The 27,339-nt window shown below is 44.0% G+C and overlaps 2 protein-coding genes across 4 annotated transcripts in view; one reads left to right on the top strand and one right to left on the bottom strand.

The window, feature by feature from the left end:
- Window positions 1-7,009, top strand: part of scyl2 (SCY1 like pseudokinase 2) — a 57,496-nt gene extending 50,487 nt beyond the window's left edge. For all 3 annotated transcript variants that reach the window (XM_072552027.1, XM_072552025.1, XM_072552026.1), the window contains 2 exons: window positions 2,762-2,881; window positions 5,473-7,009. In XM_072552027.1, the coding sequence (XP_072408128.1) occupies window positions 2,762-2,881; window positions 5,473-6,234 (882 nt within the window). In that variant the 3' untranslated portion in view covers window positions 6,235-7,009. The remainder of the gene's footprint in view (window positions 1-2,761; window positions 2,882-5,472) is intronic.
- A 2,162-nt stretch (window positions 7,010-9,171) lies between these two features.
- The window catches only part of LOC140458042 (uncharacterized), a 33,776-nt gene continuing 15,608 nt past the window's right edge, over window positions 9,172-27,339 (bottom strand). Inside the window, exons 4-11 of the mRNA XM_072552028.1 lie at window positions 26,846-26,966; window positions 25,932-26,019; window positions 25,389-25,491; window positions 21,112-21,232; window positions 19,015-19,096; window positions 17,701-17,767; window positions 12,063-12,177; window positions 9,172-11,961 (exon numbers count right to left, since the gene is read on the bottom strand). Of these exons, the coding sequence (XP_072408129.1) occupies window positions 11,906-11,961; window positions 12,063-12,177; window positions 17,701-17,767; window positions 19,015-19,096; window positions 21,112-21,232; window positions 25,389-25,491; window positions 25,932-26,019; window positions 26,846-26,966 (753 nt within the window). The 3' untranslated portion in view covers window positions 9,172-11,905. The remainder of the gene's footprint in view (window positions 11,962-12,062; window positions 12,178-17,700; window positions 17,768-19,014; window positions 19,097-21,111; window positions 21,233-25,388; window positions 25,492-25,931; window positions 26,020-26,845; window positions 26,967-27,339) is intronic.

The following is a 27,339-nucleotide window of genomic DNA, read 5'->3' as shown; positions in this document are numbered from 1 at the left end:
CACCAAAGAGAGTCTCAAAGACCCTCTGTGGGAAGAAAATAATCCTCATGTATATTTTAAATGGGCACCTTCTTATTTTGAAACATGACCCATTTTTCTAAAATCTCCCACAAGAGGAAACATCCTTCCCACAATCACAACTTCTCAGGATCTTGTGTGCTTCAATGAAGTTGCCCTTACTTTTCTAAACTCCTTAGATCCAACAAAATCAAAGTGCTGGAGAAACTCAGCAGTTCTAGCAGAATCTGTGGAATGTAAAACAGAGTTAATATTTTGAGTCCAGTGACCATTCATCAGAACCAGATACAAAGTTCTTTCGAGTGGACATCCAGCTAATGCCCTAATTGCTCCTGAGAAGCCCCTTGGACCCTGAATTCTGGCAGAGCCATCCTGACATGGTTCTTCTATTGCCGCAAGGTTTGTAGCTCAGGTTGAGGTTTAGGGTGTAGGTTTGCTCGCTGAGCTGTAGGTTTGATATCTAGACGTTTCATTACCTGGCTAAGTAACATCATCAGTGGTGACCTCCAAGTGAAGCGAAGCTGTTGTCTCCTGCTTTCTATTTATATCTTACTCCTGGATGGGGTTCCTGGGGTTTGTGGTGATGTCATTTCCTGTTCATTTTCTGAGGGGTTGATAGATGGCATTTAGATCTATGTGTTTGTTTATGGCATTGTGGTTGGAGTGCCAGGCCTTTAGGAATTCTCCAGCATATCTTTGCTTAGCCTGTCCCAGGATAGATGTGTTGTCCCAGTCGAAATGGTGTTTTTTTTCATCCGTGTGTAGGGCTACGAGGGAGAGGGGGTCGTGTCTTTTTGTGGCTAGCTGGTGTTCATGAATCCTGTTGGCTAACTTTCTTCCTGTTTGTCCTAGGTAGTGTTTGTGGCAGTCCTTGCATGGAATTTTATAGATGACGTTGGTTTTGTCCATGGATTGTACTGGGTCTTTTAAGTTTGTTAGTTTTTGTTTGTGTGTGTTGGTGGGTTTGTGTGCTACTAGGATTCCGAGGGGTCTCAGTAGTCTGGCTCTCATTTCTGAAACTTCTTTGATATATGGTAAGGTGGTTAGGGTTTCTGGCTGTGTTTGGTCTGCTTGTCGTGGTTTGTTCTTGAGGAATCTGCGCACTGTGTTTTTTGAGTATCCGTTCTTCTTGAATACGTCGTATAGGTGGTTCTCCTCTGTTTCCCGAAGTTAGTCTGTGCTGCAGTGTGTGGTAGCTTATTGGAATAGTGTTCTGATACTGCTTCGTTTGTGTTGGGATGGTTGCTGGTGTAGTTAACTATTTGGTCAGTGTTTGTCGGTTTTCTATATACACAGGTTTGTAATTCTCCCTTGTAATTAGAGGGAGAATTACAAACCTGTGTATATAGAAAACCGACAAACACTGACCAAATAGTTAACTACACCAGCAACCATCCCAACACAAACGAAGCAGTATCAGAACACTATTCCAACAAGCTACCACACACTGCAGCACAGACTAACTTCGGGAAACAGAGGAGAACCACCTATACGACGTATTCAAGAAGAACGGATACTCAAAAAACACAGTGCGCAGATTCCTCAAGAACAAACCACGACAAGCAGACCAAACACAGCCAGAAACCCTAACCACCTTACCATATATCAAAGAAGTTTCAGAAATGAGAGCCAGACTACTGAGACCCCTCGGAATCCTAGTAGCACACAAACCCACCAACACACTCAAACAAAAACTAACAAACTTAAAAGACCCAGTACAATCCATGGACAAAACCAACGTCATCTATAAAATTCCATGCAAGGACTGCCACAAACACTACCTAGGACAAACAGGAAGAAAGTTAGCCAACAGGATTCATGAACACCAGCTAGCCACAAAAAGACAAGACCCCCTCTCCCTCGTAGCCCTACACACGGATGAAAAAAACCCACCAATTCGACTGGGACAACACATCTATCCTGGGACAGGCTAAGCAAAGACATGCCAGAGAATTCCTAGAGGCCTGGCACTCCAACCACAACGCCATAAACAAACACATAGATCTAGATACCATCTATCAACCCCTCAGAAAATGAACAGGAAATGACATCACGACAAACCCCAGGAACCCCATCCAGGAGAAAGATATAAATAGAAAGCAGGAGACAACAGCTTCGCTTCACTTGGAGGTCGCCACTGATGATGTTACCTAGCCAGGTAATGAAACGTCTGGATATCAAACCTACAGCTCAGCGAGCGAACCTACACCCTCCCCCATCACATTCAACCACAACCCCATTTACTAGAAATCTGGAAGGAAAAAAGTGTGTTTTGAGAAACTCATCAAATTTGGCAGTATCTGTGGAGAGAGGAACAGAGTTTCTTCTTCCTGACTCAATTTGGTTTTTATTCCAGATCTTTAAAATCTGCCGATTTTGCTTTTACTCATGCATGAGAATTGATGCTAAATTATAAGACCTCTGAAGAACAAGCAGCGTGAATGTACATGGACTAGGAATGTTTTAATCTGTTTTAAATGTTTTAATGTTGCATGTTTTAATAATAAAATCTTGGGCCTTTCAGAGAAGAGCAGGGGGGCTAACTATCAGAAAGTCAAGCAGATTCATGGGATAGTTGTAATGAATAGTTCTGTATTTAGTGGGCCAATTGTTTCCTGAAGAGAAAGCACCATTCTTTCAAAGCATCAGCACAGGTGGGGGTCCAAATGACCACTCTTTCTGAACTGTAAAATTCTGTGGTTTCTGTGAAACAATCTTAAGACATTTTCTTTCCTGGAACCAGACTTCCCTTACGTTGGAAGAGAAGCAGCGACTGGCCAAAGAGCAGGAACAGGTTCAGAAACTTCGAAGTCAGCAACCCCTTGCCCCAAAGTCTGTTCAAGTTTCAGCCCCAAGCAAACAGGTTTGTCTCTGCAAAGTTGACTTTACACTCAGGAGCGTGTCCATAACCTCACCGTTGACTTATTTGTCCATGTATGCATTTTTTAAAAATGCTGAAATAAACCTAGAACCCTGTGGATCATCGGAAATAAAAACAAAGTGCTGGGGAGGATCAGTAGGTCTAACAACATCTGGAAAAAAAAGTGTTAACTTTTCAAGTCCAGCTCTTCTGAAAGAGCATGAATTCTGTTCCTTTATCCACAAATGTTGCTGGACCACCTGAGTTTCTCCAGCGCTTTGTTTTATATAAAATGCTTTGCTTAGTTTGTACAAGTTAATATCCTTAAAACAGTAGATGCGCCACTTTGAATTTTCAAAGAGGAATACGAAAAGATTTTAATTGGATATCATCATAAAATATTATCTCCAGATATGGTAGAATCGTGATTATATTACTGCTCTAGTGAGCCCAATGCCTGGACAAATGATTTGGAAACATGTATTCAAATCTCACCACTCCACCTGCAAAATTTAAAAAAATTCAGTTAATAAAATCTGGAATACAAAGCTGTTATCTATAATAGTGACAATGGAACTACAGGATTGTTGTAAAAATCCACCTGGTTCACTTATGGCCTTTGATGAAGCTAGTGAGTTTTGAGAAGCTTTGTACCTCAAGATGAGATTCTAGATGTACGTTAGCTCGCTGAGCTGGAAGGTTCATTTGCAGACATGTCATCAGCCTACTAGGTATGATATTCAATGGGCCTCTGGGTGAAGTACTGTTGATAATTCCTGCTTTCTATTTATATATTTGGGTTTCTTTGGGTTGGTGATGTCATTTCCTGCGGTGATGTTGTTTCCTGTTCTTGTCCTCATCTACCAACTCCTGAGAAAAAGAACAGGAAATGACATCACCGTGGGAAATGACATCACCAACTCAAAGAAACCCAAACATATAAATAGAAGGCAGGAATTATGAACAGTGCTTTGCCCGGAGGCCCACTGAAGATGTTACCTAGTAGGGTAACGAAACGTCTGGAAATGAACCTTCCAGCTCAGCGAGCAAACCTACATCTTTTCATGAAGTTATCCAGAGCCATTCTTTCTAAGTGTGACTCTAAACCCACAGCCATGTAGTTGATTCTTACCAACTGTCTGTAGTGGCCCAGCAAGCCATTGTGTTGTGTAGAAAAGACCACCATGTCTTTGCTGACCATGCTGCTATTCTAAACTGATCCGATATGTCTGCACATGATCTGTATCCCTCTAATCCCTGCCTGTCAATGTATCTATGTAAATGCTTCTTAACTTTTGCTTTCATACCTGCATCTATCACTTTTCCTGTTGACATGGTCCAGGTACATTACCACCCTCTGTGGGGAAAAAAGAACTTGCCTCGCACACCTTTAAACATTTCTCCTGTCACCTTAAAGCCTACTATTAGACATTTCCACCCTGGGAAAAAGACTCTGCAACTATCCAGGCTCTTCATTATTTTATGTATTTCTTTCAGGCCACCCCTCAACCTCCAACACTTTAGCAAAGACAACCCAAGTTTGTCCAACCTCTCCTTATAGCTAATACACCACAATCCACAAATCAACATGGTAAACCTCTTTTGCACCCTCTCCAAAGCCTCCACAGCCTTCCTGTATTGTGGTGATCAGAACCATGTACAACAATCAAAGTGTGGCCTAGCTAAAGTTTTATACAGCTGTAACATGACTTGTCATTTTTGTATACTTAATGCCCTAACTGATGAAGGCAAGCATGCCATACGCCTTCTTTACCACCTTATCCTCTTGTATTGCCACTTTCAGGCAGCTATGGACTTTCACCCCAAATTCCTTCTGTATATCAGTGCTCTTATGGGTCCTAGTATTTATTGTATACTTTCCTCTTGCATCTGACATCCCAAAATGCATCACCTCTGACTTTTCCAGATCAAACTCCACCTGCTATTTCTCTGTCCAGCTTTCCAGCTGATCTATATTCTGCAGCATCATTTCGTAACCTTCCTCACTATCCACAGCTCCTTCAGTCTCTGTGACATCTGGGTAAACTTATGAATCAGCCCACCTACATTTTCATTCAAATCATTTATGTATAGTAATAATAACAAAGGTTCCAGCACTGATCCTTGTGGAACACCATTGGTCACAGACCTCCAGGGAGAAGGCCTTTCCAGCAATACCCATATTTTATGTGAATTTAAAAAAAAGAGAGTAATAAATCCTGTAAAGAATTTCAACAGAATCCACTTTACACAATACGTGACAGAAAAAATTCAGTTTAGCAAAACCTCTTGTCATTTCTCAGTTTATTGAAGCAATATACAACAGCCCAATGCTGGAATAAATGTTTACTTTTAACACAATAAAAAAAATTCTGCAAATTTAATTTAAAGCTATGTTTTACTAGATACAGGAAAGCGGGACTAATTCAACAGCACTTTCAAAGTCGCATCACATGAACAGCCTTCTAGGATATTTATGCTATATTGTATCAAACTATGAAAAGCTGTCTCGGACACCTGTTGTTTTTTCTGAAGTTGTTTCTTCTCATAAGCTTTTGGACAGAACCTCATTCTTTGTTTTTCTCTGTTCGCAGACCAAAGACCTGACAAGCAGTTTGTTAGAAAACATGTCCTCCATGAATTCACTGTCTATTAACACGTCCAAACACAGTCTGGCACAGACTATGTCCTCGACTGGCTTCTCCTCACCTTCCCCAATGAACAGCAGCATGGGCTTCCCCAGTTCCAGCACCAGCCTGAATGCTTTGGGAAGCATGAGCAATGGCATGGGCTTCAATGCCTCCATGGCATTTCAACCTACGTACGGCAGCAGTGTGACCATGGCTGGCACAGGACAAAACCTCTATGGTACCCGAAGTTCCACTGGCATCCACAGAGTGCCGATGTCATCGGCAACCAACTTGCCAACTTTCTCCAGCATTGGCACACTGGGACAGCCTGGGCCTGGGCCTGGGCCTGGGCCCGGTCCCGGTCCTGGGCCCATTTCACAGCCGGGTAAAGCCATGGACCTGTCAGCTTTGGACAACTTGCTGGGTCCTCAGAAGAACAGCAAGGTCACCTTGAACCAAATGGCCCAGCCAGCGCAAAAGCCACTGCCTGCAACATCCCAGAACCAGTGGCTGAAGCAATTTGTCCCAGCCCAGGCTTCACCAGCCACAAACAGTCCAATGGGAGGGACTCAGCCTAGTGTGATGGGGCAGCCCAACTTCACTATGTCCCCTCTACAGGCCAACCCATTCATGTCACCCCAGGACTTCTCACAGTCGAACTTGCCAACGAACTCTGTGCCGCCCAGCAGCTCAGCTAATAAAGACCTAAAGGACCTATTCGGCTAGTGTATATCCCCTCTTTTATTGCAGACCCTGTGGAAGAGGGCACTACCAATTAAAAATGTTTTAGTTCCATTTGGGTACCTTGTGCTTTTATACGGAAATTGGTTCCTGTTCCATTTTTTGCTGCTGTGAAACCCAGATGGCCTTACACAGTAAAAGCCACACAATGCCTCAAAAACGTAGCAGTTTCCCGTATGTCGTTAAGTGGTCTTAAGTAGCGCAAGTTGTCTTTTTGGCAGGTGTTTGTTGTGAGAAGAATGTCCACTTTATACTTCCATGCTGTGCTCTGTTTTAGTTCCATTTGATGAGCTTTCTGTCTGGGACCAGTTCTGCAGCCTTAATGAATGTACAGCAATATTAAGCAATTAATTTATTCTACATGTCGTTCCGGTGCTTGTACTGAGGTGGCACCAGCAGTTCAAATTGCCACCTTCTTACAAACAAACCAAAATCACCTTGGGGTGAAAGTCCAATACGTTGCAGTGGAGCCTGTTTTTTCCACTACTTTGTTGTTGTGCAATAAGTTAATGTGGCCGATCAGATGAAGGCATCTTTCAAACTGCTGAGCCGCATGTCAAACCCCTTGTAAAATATTCACTGCCATTCTGTACTTCAGGGATACAGAAGTGGACAGTCCAAAGTAATTGAACATATCAACATTCCTATTATTGATTAGTTGCTAGATACCCAAGTGTCTTCTGAAACTGTCTTTAGATTATTTTTAGGTATTCTGTTTGATTGTAATGGTTTGGTGAAGATAAAGTACATTGTGTGCATATTTTGGGCATTTGTTATTTCTTGTCTGCCTTACTTTGTGTTTGTGATGAATTCTGTGGTAGTTGTTAAAAGATGCATTTACCTGGCATGCCATTGTTGTACATCATCTTTGCTGAGTACTACAGGTATTTAAAATGAGAGAAAATAAATATTCTTGTACCAAATTACAGATCAGTTGAAATGTACAGTATTCAGCAATTATAGATCAATTTCTACTGTAACAAAGAAATAGCTGGTTTAGTTTTGGTAGTTTGAAAGTAAAGATAACCATAATTGAGAAGAAAAACCCTCTTACAATATTTGACATTAAAAATTGTAAAGAAAGCTCCAATGATATGCGTATGTGTGTATATGTGTGTGAATATGCATACATATATCATTACGTGTCTGTGAGGATGTGGTGCACACATGTAGATTTTTCATGGCAGTCATACAGATTCTCCAGTCCTGAAGTTTAAGGTGGGCAGAGAAGGTGGCTCTGAATGCATCACTAGACCAACTATTTGTATTGAAAGTTTAATCACATTCATGTCTAAGACAAATACGTGTAGGTTAAGGGCTGATGAAACAACAAACAGTGGCAGTCAGCATGCTGTAAATCACCACTCATCAGTTCCATGCATTTAATTTGATACAGCTGACTTGATAATTAATTAGAGATTTAAGGCTTCATCACCATTTTGGATGTCCAATAAACTTGTGTGGATGTAAGCAGTAGGTTACACTCAACTTTAAATGAGAAGGTCAAGATTTCTGATCTCAACCCAGAGACTTGAATACAAATCTACAGTGATTGGCGCTGTTATAGTTGCTGGCTTACAGATTAATTTTAAATGGAGGGCCTGTTGCCTCCAAGGTGGACACTCCATGGTCAGTACATTGAAAATTAACACTGTGTAGAACTCCATACTCCCTGGCAACATCACCATCAACTGGTTGTTATTTATCTAAATACTGTTTGTGGAGTCTTGCTCAGTGTAAATTGGCTGTTGAATTTCCCAAAGCAGCACCCTGAGTGAGTACTTTGGCTGTGAAGCAACTTCTCATGTCCTGAAGTAGTGAAAGGTGCTCTCTTCTTTGCAAACTGGCAACTGAAGACAATACATTCTCGAGTTGGTTGTCTTGCTCAGGTACTCTGAACTTAAAACAGGCCCTCTTTCTGAATTTGCATTATGAATGTTTTGAGTTATTGTGAAACAAAACAACTTGTACAAAGCTGCTAAGTTTCCACATAGTTTTGTCCACTTTGAGTTTGTACCTTCCTTCCATAAAGAAATGTCTTGTGTGTTTAGAAGCCTAACTTGGGATAATTGTGTTTGTGATGTGTCCATGATAAGAATGGAATTGAAACTACCATTCACCTTGTGACTATTTGTGTAACACATACTTCATAATTCAAGAATGGACAATGGTTGTTCTGCAATAACATACTTTTGATAATTAATGTATTATCTGGTCTGAATCCAGCGCAAGAGTTTGTGATCTTAGCCTCCCTTTTCTGTACTTACTTCCAAAGATTGAATTAATTTAATCAAATCAATTGAGTTGTTAATCTGTGAAATTCTCAAACAAATAGACTAAGAATGGTCAAATAAGATTGTACCTACCAAACTTACAAAATAGTGGCTATGGTTAATAGGTTAGATTTTGTGGCCATCAGCAAAACCAAACCAAGATGCTCACAAATGAAACAGGAGGAAGTAATTTAGTCTCTTGACCCTGTTCAGTGTAATCATTGCTGATTGGCATTATGAGCCAATATACTCACTTTATCACACACAACTTAATTTTTTTATTAGCCAACAGGTAACATAGAGTCTTAGAGGTGTACAGCATGGAAACAGATGTGAACCTGAATTTCACAATTATCAACTCTTCCATGAATTGTCATTTTATCCCCTCTGTAATTCAAATAATATTCTTCGTTTTTGGAATTTCTCATCCCTTAGCAGTTGGACTCCAGGGCTCTTATAATGAGAAAGTGAGGACTGCAGATCCTGGAGAGTCAGAGTCGAACAGTGTGGCACTGGAAGAGCACAGCAGGTTAGGCAGCATCCGAGGAGCAGGAGAGTTGACATTTTGGGCATAAGCCCTTCATCAGCAATGTGTCGACTCTCCTCCTCAGATGCTGCCTGACCTGCTGTGCTTTTCCGACACCACACTTTTTGACTCCAGATCTCTTACCTTAAGTTTTGAATGTGGATCCTCATCCCAAAGTGTAGAAATCTTTCTGTTAAAGACACTGATTTAATTTTGGGTCATTGTGGGTGTCCAGTCCATGGAAAATAGCTTGTTTCAAAATATTAATGTGGCCAAATTTCCTGAATGCTCTCTGGTCTGACCTCCCTTCAGTCCCTGCATCAGCCACTGCACCATTATTGTTAAATCATGGTATCAATTCCCTGTCAACACTGAGCGTTCTCATATATTAACAAGTGACCCCTTTAATGCAGAATTTACCATGCACTTAACACCGTTTTCCCCTTTAAAATGCATTCATCTGAGGTTACAGAGCAATCTTAAATGGGCGATGAAGTATAGCAAACAGGCTGTGTGCAGCAACACAAATTACCTGTAAATGGCATATTGTCAACAGGAGTAGGCTGTTCTGCCTCCTCAACCTGTTCTTCCATTCAGAATGGTTCTACTCTGTCTCTCAGCTCCATTTACCAGTTTTAATTCTGTATCCCTCAATAAATATACATAATTGTCTCATGATCTCAGGAATGAAAATTCTAGTTAATTCCCAGTAGCCACAACATTTGGAGAGAACAGCTCCAGATTCCCACTGTCTGTAAGAACACGAAAAGAAAGGAACAGAAGTAGGCCATTCGGCCCCTTGAAGCTACTGTTCCATTCAATAGGGTCACAGCTGATCACGTGCTCCTCATGCCCATTTTAATGTCTTTTCTGGTAACCCTTAATTCCTCTGTGTGTAGATGTACTTCTGTTTTTACTCCTAAATGACCTGATTTGAGTTTGTATCCTTTCTCATTTTGGATTTCCTCACCCAAAGAAATACTTTCTTTGTGAATACTTGATTGAAATTTTTGTTATTGTTTAGTGTAATGTGTACATATCTAAGACATTTATACACCAAAAGTTCAGGTTCTTGGTTTACTTAGCAATTTTATCCCTTCTCTCCATAATGATTTTTTTTTGTAAATTGGTTATTTAATTTGGGACACATTGCCAGTATTAGTCATCTTGATGCTAGTCTTTTTTCACTTTGGGGAAGCAGTTAATTTTTTGTTTTATTCAGCTGTAAAGCATACTCCTTATGACATTTTCAAAAGTTGTGTTATGAATCCGCTGATGTTAATTCTGGTCAAGTCTAATCTCAGAGTAAAACATAGCTAGTTAGCCCAAACTTTGTTTTTTTAATCCCAGGAGACCAGTTACTGAACACATTCACAAAAGTTTGTTAGGTGGATGTTTAACATAGAATAAAACATTTATTGAAGTAAAATTAAATATAAACTATAAACTCAACAGAAAATTGAGATATTTTGGTGTGAACACCAGTAAAAAGATTTAAACGCACTATTCCTTTTATCTCTGCAATATCCTTACACACACCAAACTCCAGTGAATATTCACCACTATTTCCACACTAAGGCTGCCACAACTGCAGTCAGTTTCCATTCCATCCAATGACACAGGGTCGTATGTGTATGGAATGAGCTGCCAGAGGAAGTGGTGGAGGCTGGTACAGTTGCAACATTTAAGAGGCATCTGGATGGGTATATGAATAGGAAGGATTTGGAGGGATATGGGCCGGGTGCTGGCAGGTGGGACTAGATTAGGTTGGGATATCTGGTCGGCATGGACGGGTTGGACTGAAGGGTCTGTTTCCATGCTGTACGTCTCTATGACTATTCACTAGCTACTCTGAGGGATCTTATGGTGCAGTAGCAATGTCCTTTCTTCTGGACAAGAATGTCTCACTTCAAGTCCCACCAGCCATGGAGGTGTAGCATAAGATGTATAAAAAATCTTCATTATGCTTTTTTTTTAACCTGGTATATCTCCCCAAAACATCCATAGCAAACTTCAAATCAAACTCACCATTACTTATACACTTTAGAGTGAATACGTGACTCTCCCTAAACTCAGTTTGCCAAAACTTTGCAAAGTTTAACCCTCCTGCTTCCATTCCTGGGTAAACCCATGCACAGACTAACTGACTTGTGTTCTTAATGTCCCAGGATCTTTGTTGCTAGGTAACAGCAGGGTTTCCCACTTTTATACAAAATGCACTAAACCACCCAACCCCAAACTCTTCAAGTCAAGGGTTAAAAACATCATTGAAAATGCACATCTCCAAACAGGTCTCCAGATCTTGCAACAAAAACAATTCACAAAGAAACCAGAACCATGAGTTTTATCTTTTAAAAAAAAATTAAATGAATGTATATCATTATGCATTGTTTGGAACACGATAAACTCTTCTGCTGTATCAGACCTGTATTTAAAGAAAATCATTTTTGGTTTGTGGATATCAATGGTATTCATTGGTGTCTCTGGTTATCCTCAGAGAGCTTGGTACTTTCCATTTATTGTGGTTTGATAGCCAAATCAAGACTGATAAACACCACAGAGACTTCCTCGGCACTTCCTGTTTGTTCAACCCCCCCCCATAGGGCTGTGCTTGCTCCATTCGATAAATACCTCAACCCATCTGTGACTGGGATGGAGAGGCAATAAATCAGAGGCTTACAATCAACATTCTTGAAATATCTGTATGTCCATTTGTTGCTCTGAAATCCCAACAGGCTGTTGACTATACACTTTAGGAGAGAATGCTGCAAATTTCACTTGAGTCCTGTTGGAACACACTTCTATGGACCGGAGTCCTAGCGGCTTCCTTTGTGGCTAAAGCCTTTCTGCTCTGCCTTCAAAGACGACGCACTTGTCTGACTTTCCTGGTTGTCAAATTGGTCTGTGTCATGGCTGCAACACAACACCAGAGACAGATTAAATTCACTTGAAACAGGGACATACCACGCGTGTTACATATTTATGGCATGGTATTGATGGGAGATTTGGTTTACCTGAGAAATCCAAACTGTAACTGAACCATCCTGCAGAGAACCTCATGGAACCTTGAGGATTCATCTGGTAAATTGTCTCAATGTCTTGACTGGAAACTGACTTGAGGATTCCAGGCTGTGTGGAGATGGCTGATACAGTTATTGTGTCATAATTCCCAGCTCTCAAATAAATATTTCAGAACATCATAGAGAAGTTACCCATTTCACTGGACTAGGAGGGGAGATTTACTTGAACGATATCTGAAATGGGGGTCTTCAGTAACATGTAAAGGCTAGACCTGTTTGTATTAGAGAACATAAGGTTAAGGGAAGATTTGTTGGAAGTGTTCAAGATGAAAGGGTTTGATAGAATAAGTTTTTTTTTAAAAAAAAAGCTGGTCAGAGGATGGGTAACCAAAGGACATGCACACGTTTGGGAAATTAACCAGATTGGAGATGAGAAGCAACTTTCTTTAAACTTTGAGATTTTATCATCTAGAGTGTGATGCCTGGCAGGGCAGTGGAAACAGATACAATCATCAGTTTGAATATTTGGAAAGGAAATGATGCAGGCTCATGGGGATAGGAAAGGAAATTAAATTGTACAAGACTTTGGTTCGGCTGCATTTAGAATAGTGTGTACAGTTCTGGTCGCCACATTACCAAAAGGATGTGGGTGCAGAGAAGGTTTATGAGGATGTTCCCTGGTATGGAAGGTGCTAGTTTTGAAGAGATATTGAGTAGGTTAGGTTTGTTTTCATTAGAAAAAAGGAGATTGAGGGGGGTCCTGATTGAGGTTTACAAAATCATGAGGGGTATAGACAGGGTGGATAGAGACAAGTTTTTTCCCAAGGGCGAAGGATTCAATAACGAGAGGTCACGCTTTCAAGGTGAGAGGTGGAAAGTTTAAGGGGGATACACGTGGCAAGTACTTCACACAGAGGGTGGTGGGCGTTTGGAACGTGTTGCCAGCAGAGGTGGTAGAGGCAGGCACGGTAGATTCATTTAAGATGTGTCTGGACAGATGCATGAGGGATACAGATGCTTAGGAATTGGGTAACAGGTTTAGACAGTACATTTGGATCGACTCAGGCTTGGAGGGCTGAAGGGCCTGTTCCTGGGCTGTAAATTTTCTTTGTTCTTTCTTTGTTCTTTGATGCAGTCTCATGGGGTTAAGAACAAGAGAGTGGGTCTATTTGGATAGCTCTTTCAAAGAGCTGGCACAGAAATGGTGGGCTGAATAGCCTGCTCTACTGTTTCAGACTGAATTCAGTCTGATAACTTGTCATTGTTCCACAAAGCCATCCTTGGACTTACCTCCTTCACTTCTTGGATTGTAGACCAGGCTAACAAGCAAGTATCTAGTTACTTTGATCAGTTACTTGCTGATCAGAGAACTCTTAAAACCGAAAAAGGCATATGTATGAACAAGTAAAATCAGTTACAGGTTGTTCTGCTATAATCTGTCAGTTGTGTCCCTCTGTGACCTTGCGCTATAGAAAAATCACTCTACCCATTCAGTAGAAAGTTCGCGTTTTCCGAACAAAGTCCACAATTTGTCAGTCGTATTGTAGCCAAATTCGTGCTGATGAAATGTGCGTTATCACAGAACAACCTGTATGTTCATAGCAGGAGTTCTCAGATCCCTCCCCATGAACACCGCAAGTGATCAGATTTATTAAATTCAATTTCCCAGTTGGGTGTGTGTGCTACCCCTTTAAGACCAGGTGACCAGACTGAAGTTTGGAAAGGGAGGGTATAGCTGAAAAATGTGTTGCTGGAAAAGCACAGCAGGTCAGGCAGCATCCAAGGAGCAGGAGAATCGGCGTTTCGGGCATAAGCCCTTCTTATGGGGTAGCACACACACCCAACTACATACAAACAACTGACTTATACAGCATGGATATTGTCCATTCATTGAAGAAGGGCTTATGCCCGAAACGTCGATTCTCCTGCTGAACTTTTCCAGCAACACATTTTTCAGCTCTGATCTCCAGCATCTGCAGTCCTCACTTTCTCCAAAGGGAGGGTATAGTCAAGGTCCTGCTATGGACATAAAATGAAACTTCGAAGCCTACCTCATAGTATTTTTATAACTTAGAGTCACCGAACACTAATGGTGTGCGACCACTATTTTTGGAAGGAAGGGAGGAGATTGGACATTGCTTGGCCCTTGGAGACAGAACAGGATTGGGGAGGTAGCGTGGTAGACGTACTGGGAGACAGACCAAAGGGAAGCACTTGCAAGGGGACTTAGGCTGCAGTCGATGCTGGGGAAGAAGGGTATTCACCGAGGAGCAGGTGAGAGCTATAGGTGTGAGGGGACTCAGGCCAAAGCCAGTGGCTGAACAGGGACAGACTCATGCAGGAGCTTATTGAAATCATCATAGAACGTGTCACCAAAGGAACTTGGGCTGCAAGCAGGAAAACAAAATGGTGGGCCAGTTTGGACCGCTATTTAACAAAGAGACAGATTCCGAACAATGAATGTCTTAATCCAGACTTGAAGGTAAACAGGGTGGCTGAAGACTAAATGATAGTGTTGGACACCTTTGCCATTCTAAGGTGTCTGGTGCTACCAGAGAAACTGGTGGAGAAGACCTATAAAGGACTGTGTTTGGAAAGTCATTTTGCACCAGAGCCACTGATGATCGTGGAATATTTCCATTTTAATAAAAGGGTAAAACTGGAAGGAGAGTCTCTCGCCCAATTCATAGCCACATTATAAAGGTTAGCGGAACATTGTGAATTCAGAGGGTTCCTTCAGGATGCTTTGTGGGACCAGCTGAGCTGTGGCCTCTGACCCAAGGTTATCCAGCAGACTCCCTGCTGCCTTTTTCCACCTAAATAATTCAGCTCCTCTGCTCTTCCAGCCAAGGTGTATGACCACAGATCTCACCACATTGTATTGCTGTTGCCAGGTTTTTAACCCACTCGCTTCACCTGTCTATCTCCCTCTGCAGACCCTCTGTGTTCTTCATCACTTGCCTCCTGACCTGTTTGTCATTTGCAAACTTGGTTAGAGTATATTCACATTCCTCATCCAAGTCATGAAGGTATATCGTCAATAATGGTAGCCCCAGCACCAATCCATCTGGTTGATGATGGTCATCCTGAAAATACAACCTCCCCAATCCTTCATCCGATTAAAATTCTAAGATTTTTGCCTCCTCTAATGGTCTTTCGTCCTGTTGCAGGATTCCCTCTGCCCCACTAGAGGGCAGCATTCCTCACGTTCCTGATCATTTCCTTCTGAATAGTAAACAGGACAAAACACCTCAAGCCATAGATGTCTGAAATACAACAAACATCAAAATTTAAAAAGGCACAGTAGGTCAATAAGGACCTGGAAAAGGTGTGACTTTTCTAATTTGTCCCCTGTGATGTATTCTTTTAGAAAAAGGTTTAAGAAAGACTTGCATTTTGATAGCAACATTCACATAGCACAGGATATCTCAAAGAGAATGTAAAAACTGATGAAGTATTTTTGAAATATAGTCATTTAAGACCAGGTGACCAGACTGAAGTTTGGAAAGGGAGGGTATAGCTGAAAAATGTGTTGCTGGAAAAGCACAGCAGGTCAGGCAGCATCCAAGGAGCAGGAGAATCGGCGTTTCGGGCATAAGCCCTTCTTATGGGGTAGCACACACACCCAACTACATACAAACAACTGACTTATACAGCATGGATATTGTCCATTCATTGAAGAAGGGCTTATGCCCGAAACGTCGATTCTCCTGCTGAACTTTTCCAGCAACACATTTTTCAGCTCTGATCTCCAGCATCTGCAGTCCTCACTTTCTCCAAAGGGAGGGTATAGTCAAGGTCCTGCTATGGACATAAAATGAAACTTCGAAGCCTACCTCATAGTATTTTTATAACTTAGAGTCACCGAACACTAATGGTGTGCGACCACTATTTTTGGAAGGAAGGGAGGAGATTGGACATTGCTTGGCCCTTGGAGACAGAACAGGATTGGGGAGGTAGCGTGGTAGACGTACTGGGAGACAGACCAAAGGGAAGCACTTGCAAGGGGACTTAGGCTGCAGTCGATGCTGGGGAAGAAGGGTATTCACCGAGGAGCAGGTGAGAGCTATAGGTGTGAGGGGACTCAGGCCAAAGCCAGTGGCTGAACAGGGACAGACTCATGCAGGAGCTTATTGAAATCATCATAGAACGTGTCACCAAAGGAACTTGGGCTGCAAGCAGGAAAACAAAATGGTGGGCCAGTTTGGACCGCTATTTAACAAAGAGACAGATTCCGAACAATGAATGTCTTAATCCAGACTTGAAGGTAAACAGGGTGGCTGAAGACTAAATGATAGTGTTGGACACCTTTGCCATTCTAAGGTGTCTGGTGCTACCAGAGAAACTGGTGGAGAAGACCTATAAAGGACTGTGTTTGGAAAGTCATTTTGCACCAGAGCCACTGATGATCGTGGAATATTTCCATTTTAATAAAAGGGTAAAACTGGAAGGAGAGTCTCTCGCCCAATTCATAGCCACATTATAAAGGTTAGCGGAACATTGTGAATTCAGAGGGTTCCTTCAGGATGCTTTGTGGGACCAGCTGAGCTGTGGCCTCTGACCCAAGGTTATCCAGCAGACTCCCTGCTGCCTTTTTCCACCTAAATAATTCAGCTCCTCTGCTCTTCCAGCCAAGGTGTATGACCACAGATCTCACCACATTGTATTGCTGTTGCCAGGTTTTTAACCCACTCGCTTCACCTGTCTATCTCCCTCTGCAGACCCTCTGTGTTCTTCATCACTTGCCTCCTGACCTGTTTGTCATTTGCAAACTTGGTTAGAGTATATTCACATTCCTCATCCAAGTCATGAAGGTATATCGTCAATAATGGTAGCCCCAGCACCAATCCATCTGGTTGATGATGGTCATCCTGAAAATACAACCTCCCCAATCCTTCATCCGATTAAAATTCTAAGATTTTTGCCTCCTCTAATGGTCTTTCGTCCTGTTGCAGGATTCCCTCTGCCCCACTAGAGGGCAGCATTCCTCACGTTCCTGATCATTTCCTTCTGAATAGTAAACAGGACAAAACACCTCAAGCCATAGATGTCTGAAATACAACAAACATCAAAATTTAAAAAGGCACAGTAGGTCAATAAGGACCTGGAAAAGGTGTGACTTTTCTAATTTGTCCCCTGTGATGTATTCTTTTAGAAAAAGGTTTAAGAAAGACTTGCATTTTGATAGCAACATTCACATAGCACAGGATATCTCAAAGAGAATGTAAAAACTGATGAAGTATTTTTGAAATATAGTCATTCTGCAAAATGTAGAAGCTAATTTATTCACAGCTAACTCCCACTAACAGTTGTGAAAACTATTTGTGTGTTATAATGACATTAACTGAGATACAAATGTGAACCAGAACACTGAGGGGAACTCAGCTAATCTTTTTAAAATTCTGGAATCTTTGATGCCTTCCATGTAACTTCTCATTTGAAATACAGCAGCTCAAACGGGGAGTGCATCCCACAAATCCTTAGCTCTCAGCTTCAAACATGTGCTATTCCTCCACAGAGCTGTGTCAGAGCTGGACCGTGCAATTTACAATTTGTCACACATCCACTTGCAATATTCGAAGGTCAAGTGTAGCATTGTCCAGTTAAACTTCAAAAAGAAAGTCTGACCAACCTGTGAATACTCTTGCCACAACCCTTCTTCATCCAGGAACTGCCACAATCCGTTACCTCCAGTGCTTCTGTGAAACAGCCAGAAACAATAAAGAGTTGCATTTATGTAGCACCTTTCATGATCTCAGGATGGTCCAAAGTACTTGGCAGTAAATGAACTGCTTTTGAAGTGTACTCATTCTTATTGGAAATGTGGTTGCTGGGTTCTGCGCAGAAAGCTCCCACAATGATACTGACCAGATAACCTGCTTTTCTGGTTTTTTAAAAATGAATTCCCGTGATGTGGGTGGCACTGATTGGGGCAGCATTTATTACCCATCGCCAGTTACCCTTGAGGTGGTGGTACTGAGCTGCTGCCTTGAACTACTGCAGACCACATGCGACAGGTTGACTTGCAATACCAGCACACAGGGAATTCCAAGATTCTGATCCAGTGACGCTGAAAGAATGGCAATATATTTCCAAGTCAGGATGGTGAGTGGCTTGGAGGGGAACTTGCAGGGGGTGGTGTCCCCCTGTATCTGCTGCTCTTGTCCTTCTAGATGGAAGTGGTCATGGGTTTGGAAGATGTTGTCTAAGGATCCTTGATGAATTTCTGCACTGCATCTTGTGGATAGTACAAACTGCTGTAACTGAGTGTCAGTGATGGAGGGATATATTGTCCTGGATGGTGTCGAGCTTCTTGAGTGATGTTGGAGCTGCACCCATCCAGGAAAGTGAGGAGTATTCCATCACACTCATGACTTGTGCCTTGTTGATTGTGGGTGAGGATGGTGAGTACGGGAAGGCCAATGTTCTCTGAAGCTTCCCCTATGATAGGATTGAACCGGTCACAATTTGGATGGCCCACATCCAAATGCTTTTGGATCAGGCATGAGTTAGGAATCTGGTTTGAAAGTAGAATAATCCCCACCCAATTACAACCTTTTGTATGAACCACCTCCCCATCTGGACTCAGTTGCCACCAACACCTCAAACTGCTGCCTTTTGTCTGTTCATGAGAGTATACTCCCCCTGCTGTCCCTCTAGTGGCATAGTGGTAGTGCCCTTACCCCTGGACCAGGAGCCTGGGTTCAAGTCCCACCTGTTCCAGAGGTGTGTAACAATGTCTCTGAACAGGTTGGTTAGAAAAATGGATTAAAATTTAAAACACTCGCATTTGTTTCCCTTCCACTGTCAATGGGTACCAAAGAAAGGAAATAAACTGTGAACCACATGAAAGCAGATTATTTATTATTTCATGCAGAATTCTCTGTTGGTATCAGTATTCCAGTTGTGTTTGTGGTCTGGTGTTACTGATATACTGCTCACTTACCCATGAGCTCCCTGCAGGCTCGGAGTTTGCAAACGCCTTACCGCTCTCCTGGTGTGAGTTACAAGGTTGATTTGTGTCATGGCTGCAAAAAAATTCAAAACAATGATCAGGGCAGGAAATGGAAAATAAACACCAACGTGGACTGGTCACATCCATTTCCCTCACATAACTTTTCACTATTTCTGCGGCTTTAACTTTACAGTCGGTGGTCTGCACTTGCTGCTGAGCGTGAAGTCACTTGTAAGTGAATTCCGCTCGCTCCAAGTTAATGTAAACAATGCAGACATCATTGAGCAGAGGAAGCAGCCAATCACAGTGAAGAATTACCACAGTCAACCAAGTAGAAACAACAGGAATTGGTCATTTTAATAAAGATTAGAACATATCCATGGGATTAGGGTAGAAGTTGAAGTAGACAAAAAACCAAAACTCTGAAAACATTTTTCTGTTAAATGGGCAGAATTTTGTGTGATGGAAAGGAGAGATTTAATGTTTCACTGATACACAATTATAAATCAGGGACAAAGAAGCTGTTCCAAACAAAGCAGCATGTTAAAAACCCAGTTACATTTTATTCAACATTTTATCAAACATTTTAAAAGTAAGAAGAATTGGGTAGGAAGTGAAAGCTCATTCAATAATTTCTTATGGTCTCAATCTTCAATCCTGCATGCTGTGGAAATGCAAAACAAAAACCCAGAATGTTTGAATCTCTGCATTTGGCAGCATCCCTTTACATAGTCAGAGCTATGTTTTGAAAAATGTGGTGCTGGAAAAAGCAGGCCAGGCAGCATCCAAGGAGCAGGAGAATCGACATATAGGGCAGGGTTGAAGAAGGGCTTATGCCCGAAACGTCGATTCTCCTGCTCCTTGGATGCTGCCTGACCTGCTTTTTCCAGCACCACATTTTTCAACTCTGGTCTCCAGCATCTGCAGCCCTCATTTTCTCATAGTCAGAGCTATGGTCAGTTTCACAATTTTACTGTCCTAATGATGACAAGACAGCACCATTTCAACTCATGGCACTGGAATCACATTACAGCCAATCCAGCTCAGGAACGTTTGTGTTCTACAAGTAATGGTCTAAGTTCTTCAACTGCATTATCGCCAATTCACATTGAAGAAATGTACATTAAAGCTGAATGGACTGTCCGGATTTGGTTTATTCAGATAATAATGTTCCCATTGAGTTAGTACCAACATTCAGTTACTTTAAAATGACCCATCACATAAAAGACTGGAGAATCTGGATTATTCTGGTACAGTTCTGGTCACCGCATTATAGGAAGGATGTGGAAGCTTTGGAGAGGGTTTAGAGGAGATTTACCAGGATGTTGCCTGGTATGGAGGGGAAGGTCTTATGAGGAAAGGCTGAGGGTCTTTTCGTTAGAGAGAAGAAGGTTGACAGGTGACTTAATTGAGACATATAAGATAATCAGAGGGTTAGGGTGGACAGTGAGAGCCTTATCCCTCAGATGGTGATGGCTAGCTTGAGGGGACATAGCTTTAAATTGAGGGGTGATAGATATAGGACAGATGTCAGAGGTAGTTTCTTTACTCAGAGAGCAAGGGGGGGGCATGGAATGCACTGCCTGCAACAGTAACAAACTCACCAAATTTAAGGGCATTTAAATGGTGGTTGGATAGGCATCTGGACGAGAATGGAATAGTGCAGGTTAGATGGGTTTCAGATTTGTTCCACAGGGCAGCACAACATAGAGGGCCGAAGGGCCTGTACTGTGCTGTAAAGTTCTATGTTCTATTCTCCTTTGAAAGAGAGGGTTACTGAGAGGTGTTCCAAGGTATTATGAAGGGTTTGTTGGAACAAATAAGGGGAAACTGTTGCTAGTGACAGGAGGGTCAGGTCTGAGAAAGAGAGAGATTGAAGGGAACTAGCTAAAGTACTCGGAGAGTGAGGTGAAATCTGCCTGAAAGCAGACTCATAGGAATTTTCAAAAGGGAATTGGGAAAACACTGGAAAAGAAGAAACCTACAGGGCAGCCATGAAAAAGCAAGGATGTTGGACAAAATGGATAATTTTTCCGAGGGGACAGTACCATTGCATTTTAAACCTGATCGATAGATACAAGCCTGCACCTGACAAATCCAGTCTGTACTGGAAGTGGCCAGCGGTAAATTGCAGGGATCCTTGGGGGTTCTGCTGATAACTCTGTTCAATATCTTGACTATTTATTGAGCAGACAGTGCCACCTTCACCCTGTGGAATGGAAACAAGAAATCAGAATGATGATGCAAAGATACAGACTCACACTCTAACAGCGGAATGGTGAACGGTTAATGGCCGACGATTCTATAGCGACAGTGTCCCAACACTGACAACCAGGGGACAGAGTCTGTGCTGGATTTAGGGTTTTGCTGGTTTTCAGATCAGAAGGTTTTGGTGGAGGTGTGTCACAGGTCACTCAGAGCACTTATGCAGAGCAGGGCAAGACCGGTGTGTGATATGCGCCAATGCAGCATTGGCCCCAACAAGCTGATAAATTATTGTACTCCTCCAATCGTAACAAAAACCCATGCACAGCAGTTTTGAAAGATGCTTGGTTTGCAGACATCACTGGGTTTCAGACCTCAGCTGGATTATTGTGTACAGTTCTGGGTGTCACATTATAGGAGAGATGTGACTGCATCAGAGAGGGTGCAGAGCGATTTACAAGAATGGGAAACGTCAGTGATGAGGGCAGATTGAAGAGGTTGGGACTGTTCTCCCTGGAGAGGGGAAAGCTGGCAGGAGATGTGACAGAGGCTTTTAAAATCACGAGCAGGCTGGACAGACTAGATATGGAGAAGCTGTCCCTGCTTGTGAAAGGGAGAAGAGGGGCAGAGATTTAAAGTAATGTGTGAAAGAAGCAAACATGATGTGCGAGAAACATTTTTATCGAGTGAGTAGTTAGAGGACAGAATACATGGCCTGGAAATGTGATAGAGGCAGATTCAGTTGAGGCATTCAATAGGGTATTGGATGGTTATTTGGAGAGAATTAATGTGCAAGGGATATGTGGGAAGGAGATTGGCTCTCGGTAATGATTATCATTTAACGAGCCAGTACAGCCACAATGGTCTCCTTCTGACATGTAACAATTCTCAGATTTTTGATTCGGCTGTTTGAAGGACACATGTTGGTCCGAACACCTAAGAAGTGACATTGAATTTTTAATATCCACCTGAACAGATTTATAAGGGCCTTGATTCAGCGTCTCCTGTGGAACTGAGCATGCCCTTCAAAGACACCCTGAGGTGTCAGTCAACAACCTTCAGCCCCCAGTTCATCAGCTCAACCACTTTGATCATAAAGAAATACAATATTGAAGGAGGGAGGAAGGAAGGAAGGAAGGGAGGGAGGGATTGAACGAGGGAGAGAGGGAGGGACTGAGAGAGGAAGGGACAGAGGATCCATGCCAGTGATCTCACCTTTCAGAAAAATATGTTAAAACCCAAAGCCATTGTAAAGAGCAGGGAATTTCCTGCCTGTTATAACAACTTGCAGCTAAAAAGCACCTTTAACACTGTCGAACACCTTCACTGAGACCAATTATCAAACAGAATTCAACAGGAAGCCATTGGGAGGAAGCTCCAGCGCTTTGAGCTCTAGCAGTAGCTGAAGGCTTGTTCACCAAAACTGGGGACAAAGAGAATTGGGAACGTACCTCAGACAAGCCCTGGGTGGGGTCAGAGCACTCAGCAAATGTCAGGTACAGCAACAAAGCTATACAGCATCTCGGGATGGGAACGTTACAGTGTACGTGTTGCTGGATTGGCTACCGATGTAGGCCAGTGAAGAAAGGCATGAGTTATGGCACAGTAGTAGTGTCCCTACCTCTGAGTAAGGAGACCTACGTTCAAGTCCCACCTGCTCCAAAGGAGTGTAATAACATTTCGGTTGGAAAATATCTATACAGGGGACTCCCTGCGGAAAATACCTACACAGGTGTAACGGACTCCCAATAGGTTCATGGGTGTTTCTTTAGGAAAGATACTTTGAACTTGTTCAAGGAAGAAACGCAATGTAAATATCCAGCAGCAGCAGCTCAGAGATGGAGGGTCAGCCCGCTGCCTGGAGTACAGTCACTCTGATCTCCATCACTGCAAACACAGAATCCACTCTGCTCTCAAAATCAATAGAACTCAATGTGTCATCATGGTGCTGAAGGGGGAGTAGATTGACGTAGCAGTTGCCTTTCAGATGTGCTTCTTGTTCCTGTTCAACTGGAAGGAAAGATCCCACAGCTGTATTCAGAGGAGAGGAGTCCTCCTGCCTAATTCCTCACTTTGTTCACTTCGTCAACGTGGGATCTTGCTGTGTACAAATTGGCAGCTGCCTGTACCTTAAGCTCTGCAATTCCCTCCCAATTCCTTTCTTTCTTACAATGTGCCTCTTTGACCTGTCCTAGTATCTCCTTACGTTGTTCTTGGCCAGTGTTGACTTTTTGGTACTCCCATGTTCTGGTAAATTAATAGGTGATATTTAAATGCAAGTTGCAGCAATAATCTCACATTGTAATGTAAGTGACACAGAGAAAGGGAAAATACTCTTTATATTGTCAGGGGAATAATGGAGTGTGGAGGGAGTGTGGGGAGTGATATAGGAGCAAAATCAGGCCATTCAGCCCATCAGGTGTGGACCACCATTTGATAATGGCTGAGGTGTTTCTCAACTCAATTTCCTACCATCTCCTCATAACCCTTGACCCCCTTAGTAATCAAGAACCTATCCACCTCTGTCTTCAATACACTCTGCAGCAATCAGTTCCACAGATTCCCCATCCTCTGGCTGAAGAAATTCCTCCCCATCTCAGTTGGAAAGGATTGTCCCTTCACTCGGAGGCTGTGCCCTTGGCTCCAAGTCTCTTCCACTGGTAGAAATATCTTCGTCGCGTCCCCTCAATTTGGGGCTCTCAGTATTCTGGAAGTTTCAATCAAATCCCCCCCTACGCTCCACTGAGCAGGAGTGGTGGGGATTGGTGGGTGGAGTGAGGGGGCACAGACAGGGAGTGAGGGGGCACAGACAGGGAGTGAGGGGGAGTGGACAGGGAGTGAGGGGGAGTGGACAGGGAGTGAGGGGTGCAGACAGGGAGTGAGGGGTGCAGACAGGGAGTGAGGGGGAGTGGACAGGGAGTGAGGGGGAGTGGACAGGGAGTGAGGGGGAGTGGACAGGGAGTGAGGAGGCGTGGACAGGGAGGAGGGGGCGCGGACAGGGAGTGAGGGGGAGTGGACAGGGAGTGAGGGGGAGTGGACGGGAGTGAGGGGGCGCAGACAGAGAGGAGGGGGTGCAGACAGGGAGGAGGGGGCGCAGACAGGGAGTGAGGGGGAGTGGACAGGGAGTGAGGGGGAGTGGACGGGAGTGAGGGGGCGCAGACAGGGAGTGAGGGGGAGTGAATAGGGAGTGAGGGGGAGTGAATAGGGAGTGAGGGGTGCAGACAGGGAGTGAGGGGGAGTGGACGGGAGTGAGGGGGCGCAGACAGGGAGGAGGGGGCACAGACAGGGAGTGAGGGGGCGCAGACAGAGAGTGAGGGGGAGTGGACAGGGAGGAGGGGGTGCAGACAGGGAGGAGGGAGCGCAGACAGAGAGGAGGGGGTGCAGACAGGGAGTGAGGGGGCACAGACGGGGAGGAGGGGGTGCAGACAGAGAGGAGGGGGCGCAGACAGAGAGGACAGGGCACAGACAGAGAGGAGGGGGCGCAGACAGGGGGTGAGGGGGCGCAACAGAGAGGAGGGGGTGCAGAGAGAGAGGAAGGGGCACAGACAAGGAGTGAGGGGGTGCAACAGAGAGGAGGGGGCACAGACAGGGAGTGAGAGGGCGCAGAGAGAGAGTGAGGGGGCACAGACAGAGAGTGAGGGGGAGTGGACAGGGAGGAAGGGGCGCAGGGAGGAGAAGGCACAGACAGGGAGTGAGGGAGCACAGACAGAGAGGAGGGGGCACAGACGGGGAGGAGGGGGCGCAGACAGGGAGTGAGGGGGAGTGGACAGGGAGGAGGGGGCGCAGACGGGGAGCCGACGAGGAGGAGGGGGTGCGGATGGGGAATGAGGGGATGCGGACGGGGAGTGAGGGGACGGGGACGGGGACGGGGAGTGAGGGGACGGGGACGCGGACGAGGAGTGAGGGGACGCGGACGGGGAGTGAGGGGACGCGGACGGGGAGTGAGGGGAGGCGGATGGGGAGTGAGGGGTTGCAGACGGAGAGTGAGGGGACATGGATGGGGAGTGAGGGGCGCGGACAGGGAACGAAGGGACAGAGGGGAGGCAGACGGGGAGTGAGGGGCGCGGACGGGGAGTGAGTTTTGGTGTTGTATCTGAATCACCAGATCTGGGCAGGTGACGAGAGGAGGAACACAAAGAAAAATACATTTTAGCACCTACCAGTCTCCTGTAGTCCATCCAACAGCCACGGTCACCTTTGAACTGCCAAGTGCATGGTGTGACAGGGTTTGACACAGTCTGGTTACCCACTGCACCTGAAATGCTGCAGATTTCACAATCTACTGTTACTGAACTTATTCATTTCTCGTTTATCACAAAATGTGTCTCCCCTCTCCTTCCTGCACTTATTCAGCCCCTTTCATATCCTGACAATGTCCCAAAGTGCTCCACAATCACTGAAATACTTTTGTAATGAAGCAAACATTCAGCCCAATCGTGCACAGCAAGCTCCCACCAACAGTAATGACCAAACAACGGGGTTTGTTCAGGTGCTGGTTCAGGGATAAATATCGGCTCAGGTTCCTTTTGGTGAGAGACGGTGGGATCTTTAAACCCACCCACAAGGCCTGCAAACCTGCTGGAATGTTTCACCACATGAAAGTTGCTATATAAATAAATGCAAGATGTTGTATAAGAATAAATGACTTCAACGTTCCATCACTGTTCAAGATAAACGCAATTATTTTTTGTCAGTGCACTAACCTGTTTGGATTCTGATTCTCAGAGGTAAACCGCGACCTCCTCCTGACCTTTCTCTTCATTCCCGTTTGGACATTTGTCTGAACCATTGCTGAAAGATTGGAACAGAACAACGTGTCACAGTCACCCAGCACAGCAGCTCCACACACACACACACACAAACACACACATAGACACACACACAGACACACACACACATACACACACATAGACACACACACAGACACACACACACACATACACATCCACACACATACACACACCCACACACACACATACACACCCCCCCACACACACATAGACACACACATACACACACACACACCCCCACACACACATAGACACACACACATACACACACACACACACACACACACACACACCCACACACACATAGACACACACACACACACCCACATACACACATCCACACACCCACATACACACACATAGACACACACACACACCCCCACACACACATCCACACCCCCACACACACATCCATACACATAGACACACACATACACCCCCCCACACACACATACACACACCCACACACATCCACACACATAGACACACACACATACACACCCCGACACACACATACACACACACCCCCCCCACACACACACACCCCCACACACACACACATCCACACACACATAGACACACACACACACCCACACACACAGACACACCCACACACATACAGGCACTCCCACACCCTCACACACAGACACACACACATAGACACAGATAGAGACACACCCACATACATACACACACACATTGACACACGCACAGATAGAGACACACCCACACACACACACACAGACTCACACAGAGACACATACACACGCTCAGACAGAGACACACACGCACAGAGACACACAGACACACACACAGACACAATGTACCTTGAAAATCAATGGTGTATTTTGAACTTCCAATATTAAAGTTGAAAACGTTCTGAGGAGCCGTCCTGAACTGAAATTCGATATCAGGACTTGTGATTAATGTCGTTTTGCTGCCGGTGCCCTGGATAAAATAAAGCAGATATTTTAGCGGACTGTGATTATTCCCAATATTCCCAACACTGTGAGTGAAGAAATTTCTCCTCACCTCAGTATTAAATCATTAGCTCCTTCTCCTGAGACTCTGTTCCCATCTCCCAGATTCTTCACCTGGGGAGACAAACTCTCAGTCTCCGGTTTGTCTATCCCCTTTGGAATGTGTTACGGTTCAGCACTAGCCTCTTGTCCCAGGAACTATTCTACTGAATCTTCTCTGTAATTAAAGTCTTAAAATTCCAACAGTCCAGAGAAAGGCCATTCGACTTCTTGAGTTTGCACCAACCCTGTGAAAAGCATCCATGGGATGGAGGGTTTGAGCTACAGGGAGAGGCTGAATA

This window comes from Chiloscyllium punctatum, chromosome 32, assembly GCF_047496795.1.
Source record: "Chiloscyllium punctatum isolate Juve2018m chromosome 32, sChiPun1.3, whole genome shotgun sequence".
In the NCBI taxonomy this organism is placed as follows: domain Eukaryota; kingdom Metazoa; phylum Chordata; class Chondrichthyes; order Orectolobiformes; family Hemiscylliidae; genus Chiloscyllium; species Chiloscyllium punctatum.
This window is presented reverse-complemented; position numbering and strand designations above follow the sequence as displayed.